The sequence below is a fragment of the Echiichthys vipera genome (genome assembly GCF_963691815.1).
Source record: "Echiichthys vipera genome assembly, chromosome: 22".
Classification (NCBI taxonomy): domain Eukaryota; kingdom Metazoa; phylum Chordata; class Actinopteri; order Perciformes; family Trachinidae; genus Echiichthys; species Echiichthys vipera.
In genome coordinates this window covers 12,586,398-12,608,012 of record NC_139847.1, presented here as the reverse complement: position 1 = coordinate 12,608,012, position 21,615 = coordinate 12,586,398, and the positions used below count along the sequence as shown (strand labels likewise).

General features: G+C 41.3%; 1 protein-coding gene across 1 annotated transcript in view; it reads left to right on the top strand.

Annotated features, from left to right (window-relative positions):
* adgra3 (adhesion G protein-coupled receptor A3) overlaps nucleotides 1–21,615 on the top strand; it is a 34,672-nt gene that overhangs the window by 8,587 nt on the left and 4,470 nt on the right. The window contains exons 2-16 of the mRNA XM_083936794.1: nucleotides 1,166–1,237; nucleotides 7,594–7,665; nucleotides 13,259–13,330; nucleotides 13,651–13,722; nucleotides 14,301–14,461; nucleotides 15,114–15,327; nucleotides 15,470–15,634; nucleotides 16,686–16,887; nucleotides 17,046–17,195; nucleotides 17,774–17,932; nucleotides 18,384–18,551; nucleotides 19,585–19,792; nucleotides 19,941–20,149; nucleotides 20,519–20,643; nucleotides 21,370–21,493. Of these exons, the coding sequence (XP_083792920.1) occupies nucleotides 1,166–1,237; nucleotides 7,594–7,665; nucleotides 13,259–13,330; nucleotides 13,651–13,722; nucleotides 14,301–14,461; nucleotides 15,114–15,327; nucleotides 15,470–15,634; nucleotides 16,686–16,887; nucleotides 17,046–17,195; nucleotides 17,774–17,932; nucleotides 18,384–18,551; nucleotides 19,585–19,792; nucleotides 19,941–20,149; nucleotides 20,519–20,643; nucleotides 21,370–21,493 (2,173 nt within the window). The remainder of the gene's footprint in view (nucleotides 1–1,165; nucleotides 1,238–7,593; nucleotides 7,666–13,258; nucleotides 13,331–13,650; nucleotides 13,723–14,300; nucleotides 14,462–15,113; nucleotides 15,328–15,469; nucleotides 15,635–16,685; nucleotides 16,888–17,045; nucleotides 17,196–17,773; nucleotides 17,933–18,383; nucleotides 18,552–19,584; nucleotides 19,793–19,940; nucleotides 20,150–20,518; nucleotides 20,644–21,369; nucleotides 21,494–21,615) is intronic.

The following is a 21,615-nucleotide window of genomic DNA, read 5'->3' as shown; positions in this document are numbered from 1 at the left end:
AGTGGAGCTTTACTTTACAGCTTTGTGTGCACGGGGAATAAACTAGCCACTAAAATCTGGTTTATTACCCAGGGAGGAAACAATCGAGAATTTACACTTGGGTTTGAAGTTTTCTCAATCTCGCTTTTATTTTGGGGGTGATAAAGTTGAAAAAGCAGAAAAAAATGAGACTACGGGATGTGTAGGCTACTTGTTGTGTGTGTTGAAGGGATACTATTTATTATTATTTACATTGTGCACATTTGTGGACTCATCATATTACATTTATTCTAGTGTAGGCTGTTAATATAGGGATGTTAATTTAGATCTTTTTTCCTGATCGATAGCCAGCCCTCGTTAGATAACAGGCAACTGAAAGCCAATAAGCATACAATGTGTAACGTTGTGTCAATCCATAACAAGATTTAAGCAGACCTTGTTTTATCAAAAACATGGCTTTCTTATTGTTCGAATATATTTCCTTATTGTGACAGGCATGGGAAAAAATCTGCAATTGTACAAATAGTGAGTCATTGCTGCTGCAGATCAAATTATGACACATTTGCTGTTAAATTCAAAGGCACTTCAGAGAAAGATCAGTCTTTATCTCATTCTGGCTACCTGTCTCAAGAGTGCTCAGATGCTGCCAATTTAACATGCAAGCAAATACTCGGCTGAGGTTCAAGTTGTTTTTCTTCTGAGCCCTTCCTGGCGACGGAGAACACTCTGTCACTGGAAGCCTAGAGAGGCAAGAGTGACACTTAATATTATTATCTATCAACAAGTAGCCTAAGTATGGCATCCTTCCACTTGGTGTTGAAAGAGAAACTAGATTCCTATTGAATCCACTTCCACAATTTAATCGACACACATTCCCTGCTGAAACTTTGAGTGCTGTGGCTGGTTTTCTATCTGAAAATGTATTATTTGGCTAATTAAATGTAGGCTATAGAAAATTGGACTTAGTGTGATAAGTTCACAGAAATACAACCAATAATTTGTAACACAATATGTTGCAATGAAAGAATAACACAGGTGGTTTTGGACCAATAAAAGACATTTATATATTAAGATAACAGAAATTATGCAGTGTTTTGTCAACCTTATTCATTTCATGTACATTCAGTTTCATCCGTTGTATTCGTTTTCTATTTCTTTGCATTTATGCATTTTCTTCTCTTCACAGAATTCTAAACAACAACAAGATTCAAGAACTCAGAAATGGATCCTTCTTTGGATTGTCTACTTTGGAAAAATTGTAAGTATATATTTTTTTCTTAGCCTTTTCTTTTAGTGATTTGCAGGAACACTAATGAATAACTGTTTACAGTCATGCCTAATCTTGAATTAAGAAATCTTTACTTTAAGTGATGTTTTCCATCTTGCAAAGCAGATATTAAGGCTGTCTGTGTCCATGAAATATCACCAAAGGACTATCCTGACAATGCTGGGGTTTTTGGTGTCAAACACCATCACAGTGTTTCATATTGTATCTACCAGTGCATTAGCAGGACCCATCCATCACTCCACAAGGGAAGCCTGGGCTTGTGGAGTAAGAGGTTTGTAAAACACACATTGGCCTCATGCCAATGGAACATCCAGGTCATAGAAAATAAGAAGGCATCCACACAGCACTTAGTCTCAGTCAAGATTATCAGTCTATGGTGAAAGACCGGAGATGATACTAGAAAAGGCTAATTATAGGTATAGCCCCTAGGGTTGGCTGTTGTCTGCCTGGTGACATACTCTCAACATACAGCTGCTTGGTTATTCTGGGGACCGGGCCCACTTTCTACGAGAGCAGGAACATATAGGCAACCTCATTGCTTCCCCAAGATAGAGTGATACTAGTATTTAACACAGGCTGTGATGTCTTTTATCTTTGTGAGGAGATAGAAATTAGTTCTCGACGGTGAAGGCATTTATTGGTAGATTCGTTTGTTCTCTGAGATTCCTCGAACAATGGAGAGATGCCATTCACGCCATGTGACTCTGACTTTGGAGATTGGAATGTCATCACCCGTGTTTCCTTCCTACAGAGATTTCAAGAAAATTGCTCTGGGCCTGCACATATAGGCCATGGGTGATTTATCACTCTGGAATGGCTTCATGCAGATAAAATAACCAGACCATTAATGGCCGTGCTTTTACCCAAGGCTACAATAACACATGACTGCATTGATATGGAATTCCAAGGGCATGTTTTCCCTGTCAGTCTCTCTGGTCTGGTTCAAAAGACCAGAAATACAACACATTTAACCTCTTGGTATCAGTTCAGAAAGAAGATTTAGGTTCCAATATGGCCCTAATCTTCTGACATAATTTTTCACTGATGAAACTCACACATAGGTTAAACTTCCTTTCTGGACCATACTTATATTTTAAATATAAATACATTTTTGCAAACATTTCCAGACTGTTAGATACTTTTTTGTCAATTTTGGCATGCAGAAATGTTATGACAAACACAGTGACCCTACAACTGTCTTTGTCCTTGGGCCCTGCTTGTACCCCCCACCTACTTGCAAAGTTGTATTTTGTACATTATTGGTATAAAGCACCTTCAGCATTTCCCCCTTCTTTTCATCTTGTGGTCGTAATTTGTTGTGTAAGATTGTCCTGCATTACTTTTCTCGAGATGAGTTTTAACAAGACATTCCCACTTGCCGAGATTGTTTTGAGAATCACAGGGGAATTCCCTGTTGGCTCTTGAATTGGATCAGATGTTAGTTTTTAGAGCTCAGGCCTAGAGGATAAACAGGAGGCTATGTGCTGAATGTGTAAAAAAAAAAAAAAAAAAAAAAGCTTTGATCTTTCTGCACATAGAAAGCCCTTAAGGCACTTATGTGCTTTGTCTGTGAATGGCCAGTCGATTTGGTTGTAAACTGGGTCCTGGCAGTCGTTGGATGAATCCACAGGCAAGTTTACCTCCAAAAGCAGCTCCCATTGTGCCTCAGACACCCCACCCCGCTCCTGTCCACCCTCAACCAGAATGAAGCAAGATTGCTAGATGGCGCGCTTTTGTCATTGTAATGAGGCCAAGCCAAGGCTAGAGGTGTCAGCCGTACCATTCCTAAACATGCTCTGAATCCTGAAGGCTCTCATTCCTCTACCCTCCCTCCTACCTTCAATCACACTTCCCTTTTCTCCTCCAACTCTCAAGCCTGTTTGAATGAGCAGAGACTCTCCATCTTGCCTTCCACCCCTCATTAGCCCGCCCCTCCTTCCCCCACGGTCCACAAAGAAACTCTCCCTCATTTGGGCTGCCCGTATGCAGACGGGAAGACTGAGAAAGCAGCTGGCTGTGAGTGCCAGCGAGGGGAAGAGAATTGATTACGCCTATCCGGCACTCTGTGTGAAATTGCAAAGTAACTGTGGAGACCGCTGTGTTTTGTAGAGGCCAAAGGTGCCCCTGCTTGGAAATAAGCCACACAAAATCCCCATTATCACTCTCCTCATAGAAATAGGAGCCAAGCTAGGCGACCGTCACATGCTAATTCCTTGCTAAATCCGCTGCTGTGGAGGAATGCTTATTGTGGGAAACAGAGCGAGGATAACAGCTCTAGTGTGCAGTGTTTTCGGAAACCTTGATCGTCTGTCTATTAATGGCACGATGCTTGTGGATGTAAACAAGTTATGCATAAATACAAGTTAGTTATCTTTAGTGGTTTAATTACACTATGTTTTACAATTACAAAAGTTACATAGCCTCACTTAAAATTAAATGGGGGTTATAGGATTTTGATATTAAATCCAAATTGAAGGCTCATTCTGACCAATTTTCTATCATGAAAATCAAAACCAGTATTATAATGCATTCAGAACATAGCTTTATGCTTATCCACAATGCCTCAGCTCTAAAAACCAACATCTGACCAACAGGGAATTCTCTTGACTGTTTTGGTGTCCACATGATAGACACGTCGTCAACACACTCACTTGCTCACTGCAAACTCTCACACAAATGGACAATACACAGACTTTGTACGAGGGAGCTGGCAGTGTAAAATCTGTTCAATGTCCGATCCAACTGATTCGGACATTTTTATCCTCACACACTGCTCCTCTGGTTTGCAGTACATGTGTGAAAGGGGGCTTATGTGTGTGACCCTAGAAATGGTAGCAGCTGTCAAACCACCCTTTGGTCCAGGAATAGTTCTGGAACGCTCAAATAAATATTCAGCCAGCTATTTCAATCGAAGCATGTCGAGAAAACCTGGCATTTGGAGGAGGAGGAGGGGGTGGAGGACAGGATGCGGGCAAAACTGCTAGAAATCATGGACAATCCCGCTCACCCCCCTCCACAAGAGACTGGACAAGTTGAAGAGCAGCTTCAGCAACAGACTGATCAAACCCCGCTGCTCTAAGGAACGTCACAGGAAATCGTTCCTACCGACGACAACAAGACTTTTCAGTTTATAAACCTCCGTTAGAGCCCCAATCACCCACCTGGACTAAGGGTGCACTCACACTGTCCATCCGTACCGTGCCCAAACAGGTTCCACGGGCAAAGTGGAAGTAAGAGTGTTTACTGAAGATTTGGTCGGATGAAAATATTCAAAAACAGGCGGACAAGACGCACAAAGGGTCTATGGGGACAAGTACCCTAAAGCACGGGGCACGGTACGGATTGACAGTGTGAGTGCGCCCTCAATCAGATCTGTAAATTCTTGCATGTCCTCTGTCCACATATTCATAGTATAGTATTTTTTAGTATCAGTATGAATATTATACCCATACTACATATCATATTATATCATATCTTGCATGTACATATAGGACATGTAGGACATGCTGCTACATTTTTAACATTTTTAATATTTTTAACACTTATAACTTATCGCTCCTTCTCACTTATCTAGTTTGTACTTATTTTATTTCAATCTGCTGCTAAACTGCACGCTGCGTATTGTTGTATATTGTATATACCTACGCTTAACCACGATGTCTGTTGCACTCTGTCACACTTGGTTCATTGTTTGATTTATCTGACGTTAGCTTTATTTTGATTGATTTATGTTTATGCTTATTGTTACTCTGATCCTTTTCCGCCTTTGTATTGAAACTGTTGCAAAATAATTTCCCTCGGGATAAATAAAGCTTCTTGAATCTTGAATACATTAGTATTTGATTTTACCATCATCCTGCCACTGCACCTTACTATGTAATTATTCATTTATCTTGCTTAATCTCGTGCTTATATCTAAGTGCCCATGTTCCGTTCTGTGTTTCTACTTATTTCTTATACCCAGATATTTTTATTTGATCTTGTTTTTATTCTTTTGTATCATATTCAGTTGTACCAGATTGCTGCAACAAAATAATTTCTCTTCGGGGATTAATAAAGTAATGATCCATCTATCTATCTATCTATCTATCATTTTTCTTTGCAAATGGATTTTAAAGGTGCCCGGTCATGTGTGGTTGCCGGTGTTTGGAATCTGAAGTGCAGTTATGGATGGTTATACATGGACAGGTTCACTTTGACTCTTTGACTTTAAGTATTGTAATCTCAGAGAGCTACAGTGTTCTTTGGTCATTAGTTGTGTAGTTGTATGAGTGGTTACTTGGGACAGTTTTGCAGGTTTCCAAGGGTGACTGATGGACTGTGAAAATCCTTTTGAACCAGTTAAAACTTATTCAGAGATCCTTAACAGCTTTTAAACAACAAAACTGAAGTAAAAACAAAACTGTTTTTACTTTGTTAAAATGACAGTTACCTTTTTAACCGTAATTGTAACTCACATGTTCTGTTATTTGTTTAAACCTAAATTTGCGGCTCAATATCTGACCAGTGAGTCAAACTGGAGCTGAAGAGCTTTTCACTCAGTTAGGGCGCACTCACACTGTCCTTCCGCACTGGGCCAAAACCGTTTTTTCGGCTAAAGCCTAGTGCGTTTGACCAGTGTGCCACTGCGGCACACAGGCCGTCCACGGCCCGCCTGAGAGAGGTGGGCTTTTGTAGAGCGCGTTTGCACATGTACGAGCACGAGCGTGCGCATGTGTACGAGCACGAGCACGAGGCCTACGACGGTTCTGACGTAATTTATGTGGGCCTGTTCGGACATAGAAGATAGAAGGACGGACCATGCGCGGACATTTAACAACAACAACAATGGCGGTGAAAGGTTCACGTTGGTGTGATGCGGAGGTGGAGTGTTTACTGCAGATTTGGTTGGATGAAAATATTCAAAAACAGTCGACAAGACACGAGGTCTATTGATAGATTTGTAAACAAAGCGACGCATTGCGATGCTGTGATCAATGCGTGTGACGTGTTACGAAGTGATGACGTATAGGCAGGCAAGAAGCATTGGCCGAGGCCCAGGCAGTGTGCGTACAAACGGGCTGGCAAGCGGGGGGAGAGGGAGGGGGGGACAAGTACCCTAAAGCCCGTGGCGCGGTGCGGAAGGACAGTGCGCCCTTACATTCTGAAGTTGGAGAGGATGGCCGATGCTGTTTATGACTTGCTTCCCTTCGACTGGAACAACTGCAGCTCTAAGGAAAGTTTACATGAAGGTAAATTACCTTCAGATTTGTAGACTCCTCAGCAGTTTGTGTGACTAATGCACACTCCTTAAAATTGGCTCTCACTGGCTTTGAAGGTCTTGTAAGGATGTTTTTTATGTCTGTCATGCCTTCTCATTTGTCTCTCCACGCTCATGCACAGAGAAGCCAGCTCTGCTAGCTCACATCAAAAGATTAAACAAGCAGGTTTTTTTGTCTATGACTTATCTATGGCCACCTACCCACCTTCAGATGACAGATCCTCGACATCAAAAGGCCAGAGTTACCCAGAGGCCCTTTGTGTGGGTTCAGGTGGCAACTAGAAAGCCTCCTGAACCTCCACTGTAATGAGTGACTAGGCAGTGCCAACACAGGTGAACGCTGCAGGAATTCTGTGACCGCAAGCCTTTGAACCTCAGGGGAGGGCGGTGTGAGTGTGTGTGGGGTGGGGTGAGGGATGGCGGGGCTGTGACAGTGGACGAGGTCGGTGGAGGTCCGGGTGTTCCAATTGGATAGAAAAATAAATGCATGCACGCGTATACAAGATATGCTCCACTAACCATAATATCATGGGTGAATTTGTGTCTTTAAGATTTAACGATGGTGATCCAATTTCCTTGTCGCTTGCCGTGTTGATACTTGAATTAAATGTTCAAAATTCCAGTGGTTAAAGTGGTTTCCATGTAATTGGACTGTTTAAAGATCAGTGTGCAGAATACTGAACCTTTTTCAGTTGCTATCTTTGCTGGTTTGCAACTAATGATTATTTGAATCATCAATGAATCTACTAATTATTTTCACAATGAATCGTTTGGTACAGAATATCATTAAAATACTTCTTCTCAAAGCTGATGGTGACATTTTCCGCTGTCTAGATATTCAGAGAAATGTCATAGAGCAGTAATAAATCTGGAACATATTCACATTTTAGAAGCTGGAACAAGTGAATCTTTTTTCTTTAGAAACTACTTCAATGATTAATTGATCGGCAACCTTTATGCAGACTCATTTTCTGTTGTTTGATGATGAACTAACCACTGCAGCTCTGCTATTGTGTTGCTGTTTGAATTGCTCATACAAAGTCTCTCTTTTTTTTTCTTCCCATAGGGACCTGCGGAGTAACATGATCAGTCGTATTGAACCAGGCGCTTTCCTCGGATTGCCAGCACTCAAAAGACTGTGAGTAGTGGTGGAGCTTCTGCAGCCTTACTGTCTCTTTCATGTGGTTTCTGCGAGTGCTTGTGTGTACTCGACACTCACGTTCATTTAGCCCCTCTGGGACTTCACTGAGGCATTTGTTATTTCAACCAAAAGATCTAACTCCCACCTTTGGGGAGCTTGCTTTAATTATTTGCCATGTGAGAATAGTGGCTTATGAATATTGTGAGTCTAAAGACGCCTCTTGTTCAATGTGTCCCCTTGTGATTATTTGTCGTTTTGAAATGTGGTTAAAACCAATCCTGTTTGGTATTTTATAAAGCCAATTCCTTTTGGCATACTATATTGGTAGAACTGTTGTATTATACAAAATATGTTGCAGTTCCAAAGCTTTTACAAATTCCTTAACTTCTTAATAATCCAACGGTTTGCCGATGGCCCCAGCCGACTTTTTATCTTTCATAGGCTCGGTTTAAAAGCTAGAGTGAAGATATATGGATGTGATATTCGGTATCACATGAAACTAGACCATCTTAAGGATATCATTGGTACCTACCATGACATGTACTTTTGTGGATTTAATTAGATCAATCGTATTCATGTTTGATTATGTTAGTCCCCCCTTTCTTTTAAAATGACTTTCCTGTATAAACTGACCAGTTGTGATCTCTAGGATAATCACAGCCTCATTAAACAGAACAACCAAACTAGAGACCTGGTGCATTCAGAGGATGGATGGCTTTTTGGTTATATTGGCCAAAAAGGGGGTCTCTGAGCAGAAAAAAAAAATGCAATTCTTCAATTCAAAATCTACAAATGGGTTTTGATACTAAATCACAGCATGGATTTTTCTGTCGTGTTCCTCAAGGTCTTGGTGTCTCGACGTGGTATTTTGGGTGATTGTTGACCATTTTCATCAGTTCTACAGTGTTAAAAATGTATTAAATATAGCTCCAAATCGGTGTAACTGTATAATTGCTACAACAACTTCTGAGACATAATAGAGCGTGGGAATAGATACCATATCATTTTAATGTTCTAAGTTCTTACACAGTATCAACTTTCAAAACTAGAGACTATAAGCTGAGCTGCATCTCAAATTCATCGTCAGGTTCCCAGCTTTCAGATGATGTATACCAGTTATATGTGCTGAGAGGTTAACAGTCAATGTGGTGCCTGGGCTGTGCAGGTGTTATTTTTAATAGCATTTTAAGCAGTTGTTTTGTTTTCTATAGCCAATTTCACATATGAACCCTAGACAATGTCAGAGATAAGCCCAGAGTTTCTCTTTCACACGTGCAGCATACAACAGGAGGTCCTCCATGTCAGATTTGTCCTCACTAACTGGAAATATTAGGTGTGGTTTAGGCAAGGGCATAATTCATTGACTTTGTGTGATGATTTTGGGTGTCGGTCCTTACTGACAGAAGTTCCCGAGCCTTGTTGTTTCTCCAGTTAGACATTTTTGTTGTTGTGTGTCTGCTGCGGTGTCATAGACGCATCATCAAAAGGCCAATTCACTTTCAGTAAATACACCGAATCAATGAATAAGGGGCTCTATTCCCATGTTAGCTCACTCGGGTAAACTGTGTTTGATGTCTGCTCTGGCCGAATCGGGCATATGAGTTTTTTTCTCTACAGCCCTGCTGGGTAATATCTAGATAATTCTAGTTTTGCACTACATGTGTGAAAGGGGCTTTTGCAATGTGTTGTGCATGTTCTAGCAGGTCTAGAGTGTATCCAGTGTCCATAAGGGAGTATGGTCAAGCAGCAGTCTATTTCTACTGCCTTGTTTTCTCTGGCCCAATGCCAGAGACCACTGCAGACAGCATGAAGCCTTATATATTTTCACACACTAAAAGGGGGAAAAAAAGAAGCAGATATAGAAACGTGTGTGCGGTGTCCCTGACTGTCATGTGATGATAATTTTGATATGCAGGGAATAGTCAGTACAGTAAGCGTTGGAGGTCAGAAGCCATGTTCGCTGTGTGTGTGTGTGCAGCATGAATTGGAATCATCCGACAGAACCCAGCCACTGCCAACACAAACTTGAGCTTGGCTGCTGCTGCGTAGCAATAAGAGTGAGACAGGAAGGCAGTCAGCTCCGTGGCTCAGATCTGGCCTCATTTCCCCCCTCATCTTCACTGCACATTCATGCCCCACTCAGATGGATTCACGCATGCCTATATGCATATTAAAATTTTTACCCCCACACACAAGCTATTCATAAACACTTTCCTTATCACGACAGAGTGATCGGCAGTCTCACATGGACATGTTTGTTCTGGAGTACAGTTCTGTGTTGCCTAAAAAAAGGGTTTAATTAGCCCCACCACCCTCCTCAGCTCATTTCAAAGGGTAGTTGTCAGTCAGTCGACTGTGAAAGGGAGGGATCGCGTAAAAGAGAAGACATGCGAAGCAGAGGATGAGGTAGTGCAGGACCCTGGGAACGTAAACACACAAGCCCTACATCAAAGGTTGGCATCCAACGCTGCACATCCATCCTACTTCTTTTCACTTTTGGGAAAATGGGAGTGGAGTTAATTGGCAGCAAGAAGTAAAAAACAAAAATAAGATTTTTACCAGTTTTCATATTACATTTATTTGACATACCTTTGGCACATGCTTCTCTACGTTTTATCTTTGTCCTTATCTCTGACTCTGCTCTTGCCAGTCTTTGAATTTCCGCCTGTGTGACTACCTTCCCCCTCAGTATTGCCTCATTAGATCTCATCTCATTAAAGATGTGCCATTCGGAGGGCTCATTCATCTTTTTATGTGTTTTTTTTTTGTCACAGAGCAGTGACAGGGAAACTTAAAGAGAAGGCTATAGAAGTTTGGATACGATGGGTTCTCCACTTCAAACACATTTGTCTCACTGGCAGACTCAAGAGGGGAGTTGTAAGAAGCACTTAGTAGTTAGCTAAGTTGTAGTAAGCAAAGTCAGTGAGTCATATTTGTGTGCTGCCCTGGAATAAGGGTTTCATAGGGGAACACTTCAGCTAATTAGTCAATATTGGAGCAGATATCAGATTCGGATATCGGAGCATCTCTAAATGTAACTAGTGAATGCATTGTGTTACTGTTCACTTTCTGAATCTTGCTTGATTATGTACAGTATTAGTTACCTGACTACAGGCTGACATATTTTATGTGCAGAATGGGACCAAAACAATGCTTGTTTTTTTATTTCCTTCTGTAGTGTTGAATTGTAAATCTAATTAATAATCGTGAAACCATGATTTTTCCTCTGACGATAATCATGCTATCAAAATCTCATATCCTGGCATCCCTTTGTCCTACATAAGGGTTCTAAAACACCTCTCTACAATTCCCTCCCCTCTCCACAATATACTGTATATCAACCCAGTTTTCGTTTCCATCTACTTTAGAAGAACATTTTCAAAAAGATCCATCTTCACTGGTCAAACATGTGGATGAGCATGGAGGTTAAAAACAGAAAACGCATTCAGATATGTCCACCATTTTGGGAATGGTTCTAGCAACCATAAAGCAGTGGTACAGTTTAGTTCGCTTTCTTCTGATTCACAGTGGAGCTGCTCTTAGCCCAGTGTTCAGGTCACTCTTATGTTCGGTTGATACCATTGTTAATACTGTCCACATCAAGCTAAGACTAGGTCTACAGATGAGAAAATTTGCATATAAAGAGCGCTCCAATTGCACCCTTACAACAGAACATCTGATCTAGAAGCAGTCAGCGGGTCCCAGTTGTGTGAGTTTCTCGATCCGTGCTGGGAGCTCTGATGTAGGGTCCACTGTTGATGCTCCTCCTAAGGGGGAAAGACAAGTGTATCCCTTACCTCACTCTCCACAAAGTTCAAACGCGATTGCCACATGCATACATTCAAACGCCCCCGTCTTTCAAAATATAGACCACTCAAACCCTATGTGTTCCTCTGGCCCTCATTACCACATTTCACCAACAGCTGAACAGTCTGGATCCTCATCTCATCGGGCTATTTTTGCTTCTGCCCCTTGTATCATTCACAGCAACTGAACTCAAGCAGTCCTCCATGCTGTTAATGTAGCACATGGGATAATGATTGCTAGCCAAGAATAGAGACGTGAGTCAGTAATAGGTACATAGTGATGTGTGGATATTTTGATTAAATAAATGATGTAGTAACAAGTCCTAACACAGTAAAAGTGAGTTAAAGTAATAACAGTATTCACCATCTTGTCTTAAGTCCCTAGATGTAGCTGTGACTCTAGGATTTGAACTCAGGCAATGAAGTGAGATGAAAGTAGGCGCCTCCGCTCCCTCCACCCGTTCACTTCTACTGTGGTATCCTTCCCCTGACACACAATGTTCGCACAAATTGGCAAGCCGGCAAAAATCTTTTTTTTTTCTTCTCTTCCAAGTGGAACTAATAACCTCACACAGTAACTTCCCCAGCTGGTACCTTAAGGACCAACACCAATTATTACATAAATGTTCGGATGTTAGCATATGCCTGACAGTCGTTTTCCAGGTATCATTTTGTGTCAGTAAGGTATTCCTCGAGCGCCCCAAGGATACAGTTTAGCTCGTGGGTTGAGGTAATGATGTGTCTCTTCTCCCAGGCTCTTGTTTCTTTACTTGGCATTTCTCAATGATTGGATCATTCACGGAAGAATATTTGTTACAGCTATTGTGACAGTGGTGTGACTTTGAACCTTTGAGTCACTGTGACTGGTTGCTTTTAGATGTTATCTCTGTTGGAAGTTAAAGAGCCTAAAGTTGGATTGCTGGATAACAACTGTTTTATCAAAGCAACACCTTATCAATTTAGGTTCAGCTATTTTAAAGCTGCACTAATGTTTTGTTTTGCCAATGGATCAAATGTTTTCCCTTTATTTTACCCATCTTGTTCATCATAAGAGGTCAAAGTAGGTCCAACAGTATTTTTTTATATAAAGTGTAAAATATAATGCGTTTCAGCTTGTGGGGTCCTAACCCAGAGGTGAGGAAGCACTGCATCAAAGGATGGTGCACTGAAGTTCACCTCGGGCCTCCAGTGAATGTTTCCTCTTTGCAGCTACTTCTTAATGTTTGCGTACTCAGGCAGGATCTGTCTTTTCCGTGTTCGGTCGAGAGCTTGCCTTTGATTTCTTTCTGAAAGGCGTCAGGAGTCTCAGACACTTCCATCTGATGTTTCCCAGAGACATCATGTCAGGTCACATCCAGAGGAGAAACACACACCTGTGACGTATTTGACATTAATCATAAGAGATTAATCATCTCCCAGAGTGTTACACTGCCTTTGTTCCCCCCCTAGGCCCACACAGACACATTATCTAAAATCACCTAGAACGTTGTAAACCTGTCATCTGAATTTTTGGGCTCTTTGCCTCAACCTGTCTCTGTTAAACTTGGTTCTTTTTTTCTTTTTCTTTTTTTCAAAGACGCTGCTATGCTTTGTCTCAGTGACATTTTGCCGTTTATCAGTTTTTCTCATGATATAATCTGATTTACACGCCAGGTTTGAAAACATTCTCAGCCTTACTGCAGCTTACTTATTGACAGTCCCTTGACCATTGTAGCTGTCATGTTGTTTTATTTCTCAAATGTGGAAGAAATAAACCAGAAACTTTTTTTTTCTTTGTGCTGCAGGGACCTGTCCAACAACAGCATCGGCTGTCTCAACGTAGACATCTTCAAGGGCCTCACCAGTCTGATCAGACTGTAAGTCATTGCTATTAGGGCTGCAAGTTACTTATTTTCATTGTCGATTAATCTGTTGATTTATTGTCTTGATTAGGTATTTGGTCTTTATACTGTAAATGTCAGAAAAATGGTGTAAAATGTCAATTGGTGTTTCCTAAAGCCCAATAGGATCTCCTTAAATGTCTCGTTTTGGCAAATGTATTCAATTGACTGTCATGGAGAAGAAAATAAACCAGAAAATATTCAGAAGAAAAAATGATTACTGACTATCAAAATAGTTAGGCGATTTGTACTAGACTGGGGTAAATGATCAGTGTTTGTCTTTTTTTCCCCCCCAGAAACCTTTCAGGGAACATTTTCTCTTCATTGGCTCAGGGGACGTTCGACAGCTTGCTGTCTCTGAAGTCACTGTAAGTATGATAAGGAGCATGTTGCTGTGCACAGAAATGACATACAAGCATCAATGCTTGATTGTAATGTATGAATATTTACAATGAAAAGTACTGCAATCAAAACAATTTTAACCAATGGAGCTTAAAGATCCCATATTGTAAAAAAAAAGGGAAGAAAAATAGCCTATATTCAGAAACTGTCTTTCAACAAGCCAACAGGATTTCTGTACGGTTGTGATGTCACAACTATACTATATATAGGTAGACAGTGCTGTTACAATCATTCCCCAGCTGCAATGATGGTACAGAGATGCTGAGAGTGCAGATGCAGAAGACTCAGAAACACTGACCAATCAGAGCAGAGTTGGCTTTTTAAGGAGGGGGTCTTAAAGAGACAGGCACTAAAACAGTGCGTTTCAGACAGAGGGTGAATACAGGTATATTCAGACCGACATTATGAGAAAAATAATGTATTTTTTGATTATTAAAGTATGTAAACATGTTCTACTAGGAACCCAAAACACAAGTCTAAACCTCACAACAGGCATTTTATGGTATCTTTAAGTCATAAAACATATTTTCCTATGTATGCACAGGGAGTTTCAGACGCCTTACCTGCTGTGTGACTGCAACCTCGTGTGGCTGCTGCGTTGGCTCAAAGAGAGGAACATCGCCGTCAAGAACACCAAGTGCTCCTTCCCCCAGTCCCTCCAGGGCCAGCTCATTACCTCCATCAGGCCAGAGGTCCTCACCTGCGGTAGGGGCTCACACCTGAACTACACAGAAACAAATATTTGCACACTTGCGTACATAGATGTGACACAACAGAAAGGTGACAGCCAAAAATAGCAGTTGTTTTAACACTCTGAAACTGAGTCATTCGTCATTTCAGTGACACTATCTGATGTGTCATTTGTCCAGTCTCTGACATCTTGAAAGGCTGAAATAAGTCATATTGAGTTGTGACACAGGTTACAGTGTCATAAATGCTGCACTGTGTCTTTAATTTTTTTATTTTGGTATCGGTGAGGCTGCTGGTGTTTGGGGAACGGGGGCTTGTGCAATGACACGGGAGATAAGAAAAGGGCTGCCCAGGCCATTGCTGCCTTTGTTTGTACTTGCTCATGTCTTATCAGTTTGGCACTCATCACAGTGCAGGATTATGAAATACATGGCACAGATCTAGCAGGAGCCCTGGCCTGACATGAATGACAAATTAACCAGAATTCAAGGCAGTGTTTTAGTTCCCCTGTGTGTCCAGGAAGTGCTAAGAGGGAAATAAAAATTCAGAATGTTGAGAGATAATATAATAAGAATGCTTTTGTTACAAATATGAACCAAGTAACAATACTGTTTCTGTGTGGAATGACAAGCTGAATCTCATTCTTACTTCTGTCTGGTCTCCCCAGATGCTCCACTCGAGCTGCCCTCCTTCCAGCTGACTCCGTCCCAGCGTCAGGTTGTCTTTCAGGGGGACAGCCTGCCGTTCCAGTGTCAGGCCTCCTTCGTGGCAGAGGACATGCAGGTGTTGTGGTACCAAAATGGTCGCATGGTGAAGCCTGATGCCGCCCAAGGCATCTTCATTGAGAAGCGCATGGTGCAGAACTGCTCTCTTATTGCCAGGTATTTATTGGCTTTATATAAACATGTTTCTTTTATTCTATAGAAGGATCATCTCTGTTGAGCTCTTTGCTTCACTATCAGGCTGGTACTTGTGATCAGTCTTCTGAAATTTATCTGATTTCTCCTTCATGGTTCCCAACAGTGCGTTGACCATCTCAAACATTCAGCCTGGTTTTACTGGGAACTGGGAGTGCCGGGTCCGGACAAGCAGGGGCAACACCACCAGGACTGTCCACATTGTGGTGTTGGAGAGTTCTGCTGAGTACTGTGCTCCTGAACGCGTCTCCAACAACAAGGGAGAGTTCAAGTGAGTAAACACCCTCACACACCCACACACACACACACACACACACACACACTTTGCGTACATGGCTTCTGACCTCCCACGCTTACTGTACTGACTATTCCCTGCATATCAAAATTATCATCACATGACAGTCAGAGAAACCGCACACACGTTCATACTAGTCGCCTTAAAGGTCCCATATTGTCGATATATAAGTGAGATTTCCATGTCTTTTTTCATCATGAAGCAGGGTGAGGTGCTATATAAATACTCTGGAAGTATCAAAACGCTCAAACCAAAGAGAAATGCACACAGCCCGTATTCAGAAACTGCCTTTAAACGAGCCTGCAAAGGGGCATTATATGTCCCCTTCAAATTTGATAGAATTTATTAGCTGTGTTTTATCTGCGCCTACATCCAGTTCTAATCATTTGAATTCCAGCTGTGAACATTTCAACAAAAATCTGGTTATTTTTTGCCTAGAATGGCTTATTGGACATTTTAGAAACTAAACAGCAGCTTTATTTATAAATAGTAGCATGCGTTTTCAATTAGTTCATCTGACCTTGTATTAGCCAAATTGAATAGTTAAATAAGTAAACAATGATCCACTCTCACAAAGTGAATATACTGTATGACGATGGAACAATTTGTCAAGCGCTCTGGCCCCCCCTTTTGGTTAAACGTAGAAATTACGTCAAGGCTGAACCATAACTGAATGTTTCTCTGTGGCTATTGATGTTACAAACATTAAGACAAGGCAAGTTTATTTATATAGCACAATTCAACAACAAGGTAATTCAAAGTGCTTTACATAAAACATTACAAACATTGTAAAGAAACACATAAAAAATGATTTTAAATAGATATATAAAGCGACATTCAAATAAAGAATTTCTGAATATAGAATTAATAGTCAATTAATAGCAGTTACAGTGCCAGCGGTTAATAAATTATTACGTTTACTGGAAGGCAGCAGCAAACAGAAAAGTCTTCACATTACACAAAGTAAGTAATAAGGACGTTGCACATATCAGTTAATGTGTCAGTAATAAAATGTGTCTCCTTCCAGGTGGCCACGCACCCTGGCAGGGATCAGAGCCTACCTCCCCTGCAACAGATTGCCGTCAAGCCCAGGCACCTACTCGGGCAGCCCGGGCGAAGAGCAGCGGGCATGGCGCTTCTGTGATCGCAAGGGACTGTGGGCGGAGGACGACTACTCCCGCTGCCAGTTTCAGAAAGATGTCACACGATTTCTATATGTCATCAACCAGGTCAGTATCCGGTTCATGAGAATGTCATTTGCGGCCCTGTAACTTCATTTGCTGTCTTTTTATTCTTGAGTTCATCTCTTCCTTTATGCTTGTCTCCCTTTGCTTGAACCATTTCAACTCAGATTCCGACTAACTGTCTCTCTGTATCTTTCTGCTAGATGCCTCTGAATGAGAGCAATGTGGTGGCCAGGGCTCGACGCTTGTTGGTCTACACAATCGATGCTGCTAACTTCTCAGACAAGATGGACATCATCTTTGTGGCTGAGATGATTGAGAAGTTTGGCAAATTTGTTGAGAAGTTTAAAGATGTAAGTACGATAGTGGCTTCTCTTATATCTGTGGACTTTTTACAAGCTGGTTTTCACAGTAGAATGCTATGCATGCCGTATTCCCCCCTTTCAAGGACAAATAGATTAATGCTCAACAGCTGTTTGTTGTCATGTTGTTTAATGAGAAAGAATGTCTTGTCACAACTTTCGGCGCAGCTGTAGGCCAGCAAAAAGAAAAGTTTTCAAAGTAAAGAAGCTATTTGCATGTTGTCACTGCTTTAGGCAAGGAGCACTATAGTTTTAAAGCATATTAAAAATGTAGTCGGGCGACAACATGCGTGAAATGTGTTTCTAATAGTCACTTAGCTGTGAGTCAAGTCTCTCCCTCAGGCATGTCTTTGGGCGGTTTGATACAAACAAGATGCTGGCTGAACATATACACGTCACTCAAGTCATTTAGAATATAAGCTGTTAAGCTGCTGCTACATGTAGTAAGTCAGTGTATGGGGGTCACAGAAGTTATATTTCCAACTTTTCCAAGCCAGTGGCATTCATTTCCAAATACTGAATGCATCTGTGTGTATTCACATGTCAAAAATCTTTTTTTTGTCTCCCAGCTGGGTGAGGTGATGGTAAGCATGGCCAGTAACTTGATGCTGGCCGATGAGAGGGTGCTCTGGATGGCTCAGCGTGAAGCCATGGCCTGCTCCCGCATCATCGCCTGCCTCCAGAAGATCGCCGTCTACCGCCTGGCCACAGCACAGGTCTTCTCCCTGGTGAGTACCGTCAACAACATTATGGGCACTGTTTTTTGTGAGGATGCAACGCCCAGTGCATAGAGAACACATTAAGTCCACACTTTACCATCTGCCTTTAAATAAAGATTTGTGGTGCTGTGTGTTAATGTCATGCTGCTCTGCACCATCCAGACTATAATGTGATTTTCCTGAAGAGGAGTCTTTTCCTTTGTTGAGCTATTGTTGTCATACTTCCTTGTGATTGGCACAGCTGCCGCTGCATTCACACAGCCCTTTTCCACTTTGCACTGCTACTTTGCACCTACATTAACTAAAATAGCAGGTGCACTTGGAGACACCCTTACAGTCCATGCACCCAAGACCTGCTGCTGATGTGCCATTTAAAACAGGAACTCCATGTCATGTTCCACTATAACATTTAGTTTTAACAGAATGAAGTCAAATTTTGCCATTCCTGTTGTCCTTCCAGACATCCCCCAACATAGCACTGGAGGCTCACGCTGTCAGGGCCAGCGACTGGAACGGCATTACCTGCATGTTGTTCCAGAGGCCCAGCCCTGAGCGCACACCCGGACAGGACCGCCAGCTCACCTTCAAATGCAACACAACCAGCTCCTTCTCCAGTATCCTTCACAAGGTCAGTTCCTGCCAGAGATAATTACGACTTGTCAGCAGGTTGTTTCAGACGAGGTTTTATTATTGTGGCGTTTGGTTTTGATTGCATTAAGCACATAAAAAGGAAATTCTCATCATGATCCAAATAAACATTGGGACTCGTGCAGCAACATTCTCTTAAATGTCTCTTAAACTTTCTCTCAATGTTATGTTAACAGAAAAAAGTAAAAGAAATCCAGATGCACCAAACCTTCTTAACAATCGTAATCTGCCATTACCCAGGTGTGCTGAATGAAGAATCCCACTTGATCATGATTGTTTATTAGCTAACACACACTAAACCCTATATGAGGGCATGGGTTGTGTCATATGGAAACACGCTGGCACATACTGTCAGTACTGGTGTTCCAGGAAAATCAAAGACACGTATTATTAAAACATACAATAATATACAGTATAATAAACTAAATTTCATTATATTATATTCATGATGTGAGTTTTTATGTGTCTCAAATATAAGTCAAGTTACAAGTTATTCATTTTCATGTGCGCAATAACAAGAAGCAGTCATGACAAAGCTGTGATCTTGGGCTCATTAAATATGCAGTAAAGAAAATCGCAAAAGCAAAATTAGAATCTAAGACATAATACAGTTGCTCATAGGGCTAAATATAATTAAATATAAATAATGTGTGTGTGTGTGTGTGTATATGTATTTATATATATTTGTGTAGACAATATTTGAAAATTAATAAATAGAATATAAACAGCTATGTAGTAAATGTCAATGCATAATTAAAAGCTAAGATAATATATATACGCAGAGCTGTAAACCATTAATACAAAACCCAGATGTTATTTCTCTCCACCACTCGTAAAATATTACGAGTAGAGATGAGTAGAATATTGGTGAATCCCAGAAATCAATGAGTACTAACAAAATACGGACAAATCGTGAAGAACAAAAATAAAAACACTTCCTGCTCGAAGCATTGCAAAAATATAACATGGTTTATGAAATGTTTTTTTTTTAATTGTATCTTTTGTCCGCACAGAGCACCATTGTAGAGGCTTCCCTGCAGCTGCCTCAGTCTCTCTTTACCCAGGCTGCACTGGCTGGGCAGGCAGAGGACACGGTCTACAAGCTCCATCTACTGGGCCTCCGCAACGGCAAGTTTTTTCCCTCCACCAGCAATTCCTCCCAACTCGCTGATAGTGGGAAGAGGAGGAGTGTTGCCACCCCTGTCATCATGGCCAAGATAGGTGAGTCATAATGTTTCTGTGTAGTTGTAAATGTTTAATATGTTTTGTTTTTTTTAAACGGAGGGAAACAATCTGAAAATATTCTGACACATTACACTGTGATTAAATAAGTGTCTGTTCTGATACCCCTGTCTGTGTTTTCCATCAGACGGCATGTCCCTGCGTGTCCTGAGGTCGCCCGTTAACATCACCCTGCGGCGGTTTGCCCGCGGCTCAGATGCTGTGTCCGCCTGCTGGAACTTCAGCCTAGTGGGAGGGCACGGAGGATGGCAGAGCGACGGCTGCCGCATCCTGGGACATCATGACAACTTCACCACCATATCCTGCAATTCTCTTGGCAACTATGGCCTGCTGATGGTAGGTCGTGTTATTCCATGTTTGATGTAAAAGCGTAGCCTTTTGCGTAGTGATGTTTTTCCAGTGATCAGCTTCAGTAAACATGGCCTCTATCATGAATTAGATTGGATTTTTGTTTTTAAATGCACAGCACATTTTGAAAGCAATGCTCAGCCATTGTCATTAATTTAGCTGATTTAGCTTTTGTGGCCATAAGGAAATAAGAAATATGGTCATTGTTACAAAAGGGTCAGTAGACAAAGGCATAGAGGTCCGGGTGTATTTACATCTAGCACTTTAAGCATTATAATTTTGGGGTTATGACATGTAGTGATGTAAAGTAACAATAGTACTTCAGACTGAGTATTTCTCACCTCATCTGTCATGCAGGACCTCAGCAGTGTCGAGTATTTCTCTCCAAGCATCCAGCCCTTGCACCCAGTCATCTACGCCACTACTATCATACTACTGATCTGCCTTCTCACCATTATCATCAGCTACATCTACCATCACAGGTAAGACATTACCTGTATTGTTGTTGTTGTTGTTGTTGTTGTTGTTGTTGTTGTAGTAGTTATACTGTAAGTCATTAAAGGTCCCATATTAGAAAAAGACACATTGATTTGGAATGGTGACCAGACTGGACAGACACTGGAAATACTCAGTAGGTGTCACTCCTTGCAGTCAATCAGAATAGCGTATTCACCCAGACCATGGTATAAATAGGTAAACAGTGCTGCTACAGTGCCATTACAGTCATTCCCAATGATGGAACAGAGAATGAGAGAGTGCAGATACGGAAACAACAACCAATCAGTGCAGACCGGACTTTTAAAGAGACTAAGATGGAGCGTTTCAGACAGTATGAGAAAAATAGTGTTTTTTTGTTTTTTTTTTTACATTAAAGCATGTGAAAGTGTCCTATTAGAAACCCAAAAGACGTATAAACCTGAAAATGAGCACCATGGGATCTTTAATGTGCTGTTTTTTCAATATTTATTATCATGCAGGATTTGTTTTTGCTCATTTTGCCCCAAGCCCCCTAATTTCTGCTTCGAGGACTGCTATGTTTTCTTTAATTATGATTAATTATGTTGATGATAGATAAATATTTTTGCGGTTAATAGGATGATACAAATTAATAATTGTATAATAATAATTTATTAAAAATAATTGTGAAGACCAGAGGTGCCCTCTTTCCCCCATTTTAATGATGTGATTTGTTGTCTCTGTGACCGTAGGTCTGTCCGGGTGAGCCGCAAGTTTTGGCACATGTTGGTCAACCTCTGCTTCCACATCTCCCTCACCTGCGGGGTCTTTGTAGGTGGCATAAATCAGACGCGATTTGCATCCGTGTGCCAGGCAGTGAGTATACACCACCCACACACCGCCACAACTCCTGCTGTGCCTTCCTCCAAAATTAGTAGTCAGCACTCAAAAATGAACAAGTGCCTAGGATGTTTTCAAGGAAAAAATGCTGGAAAACG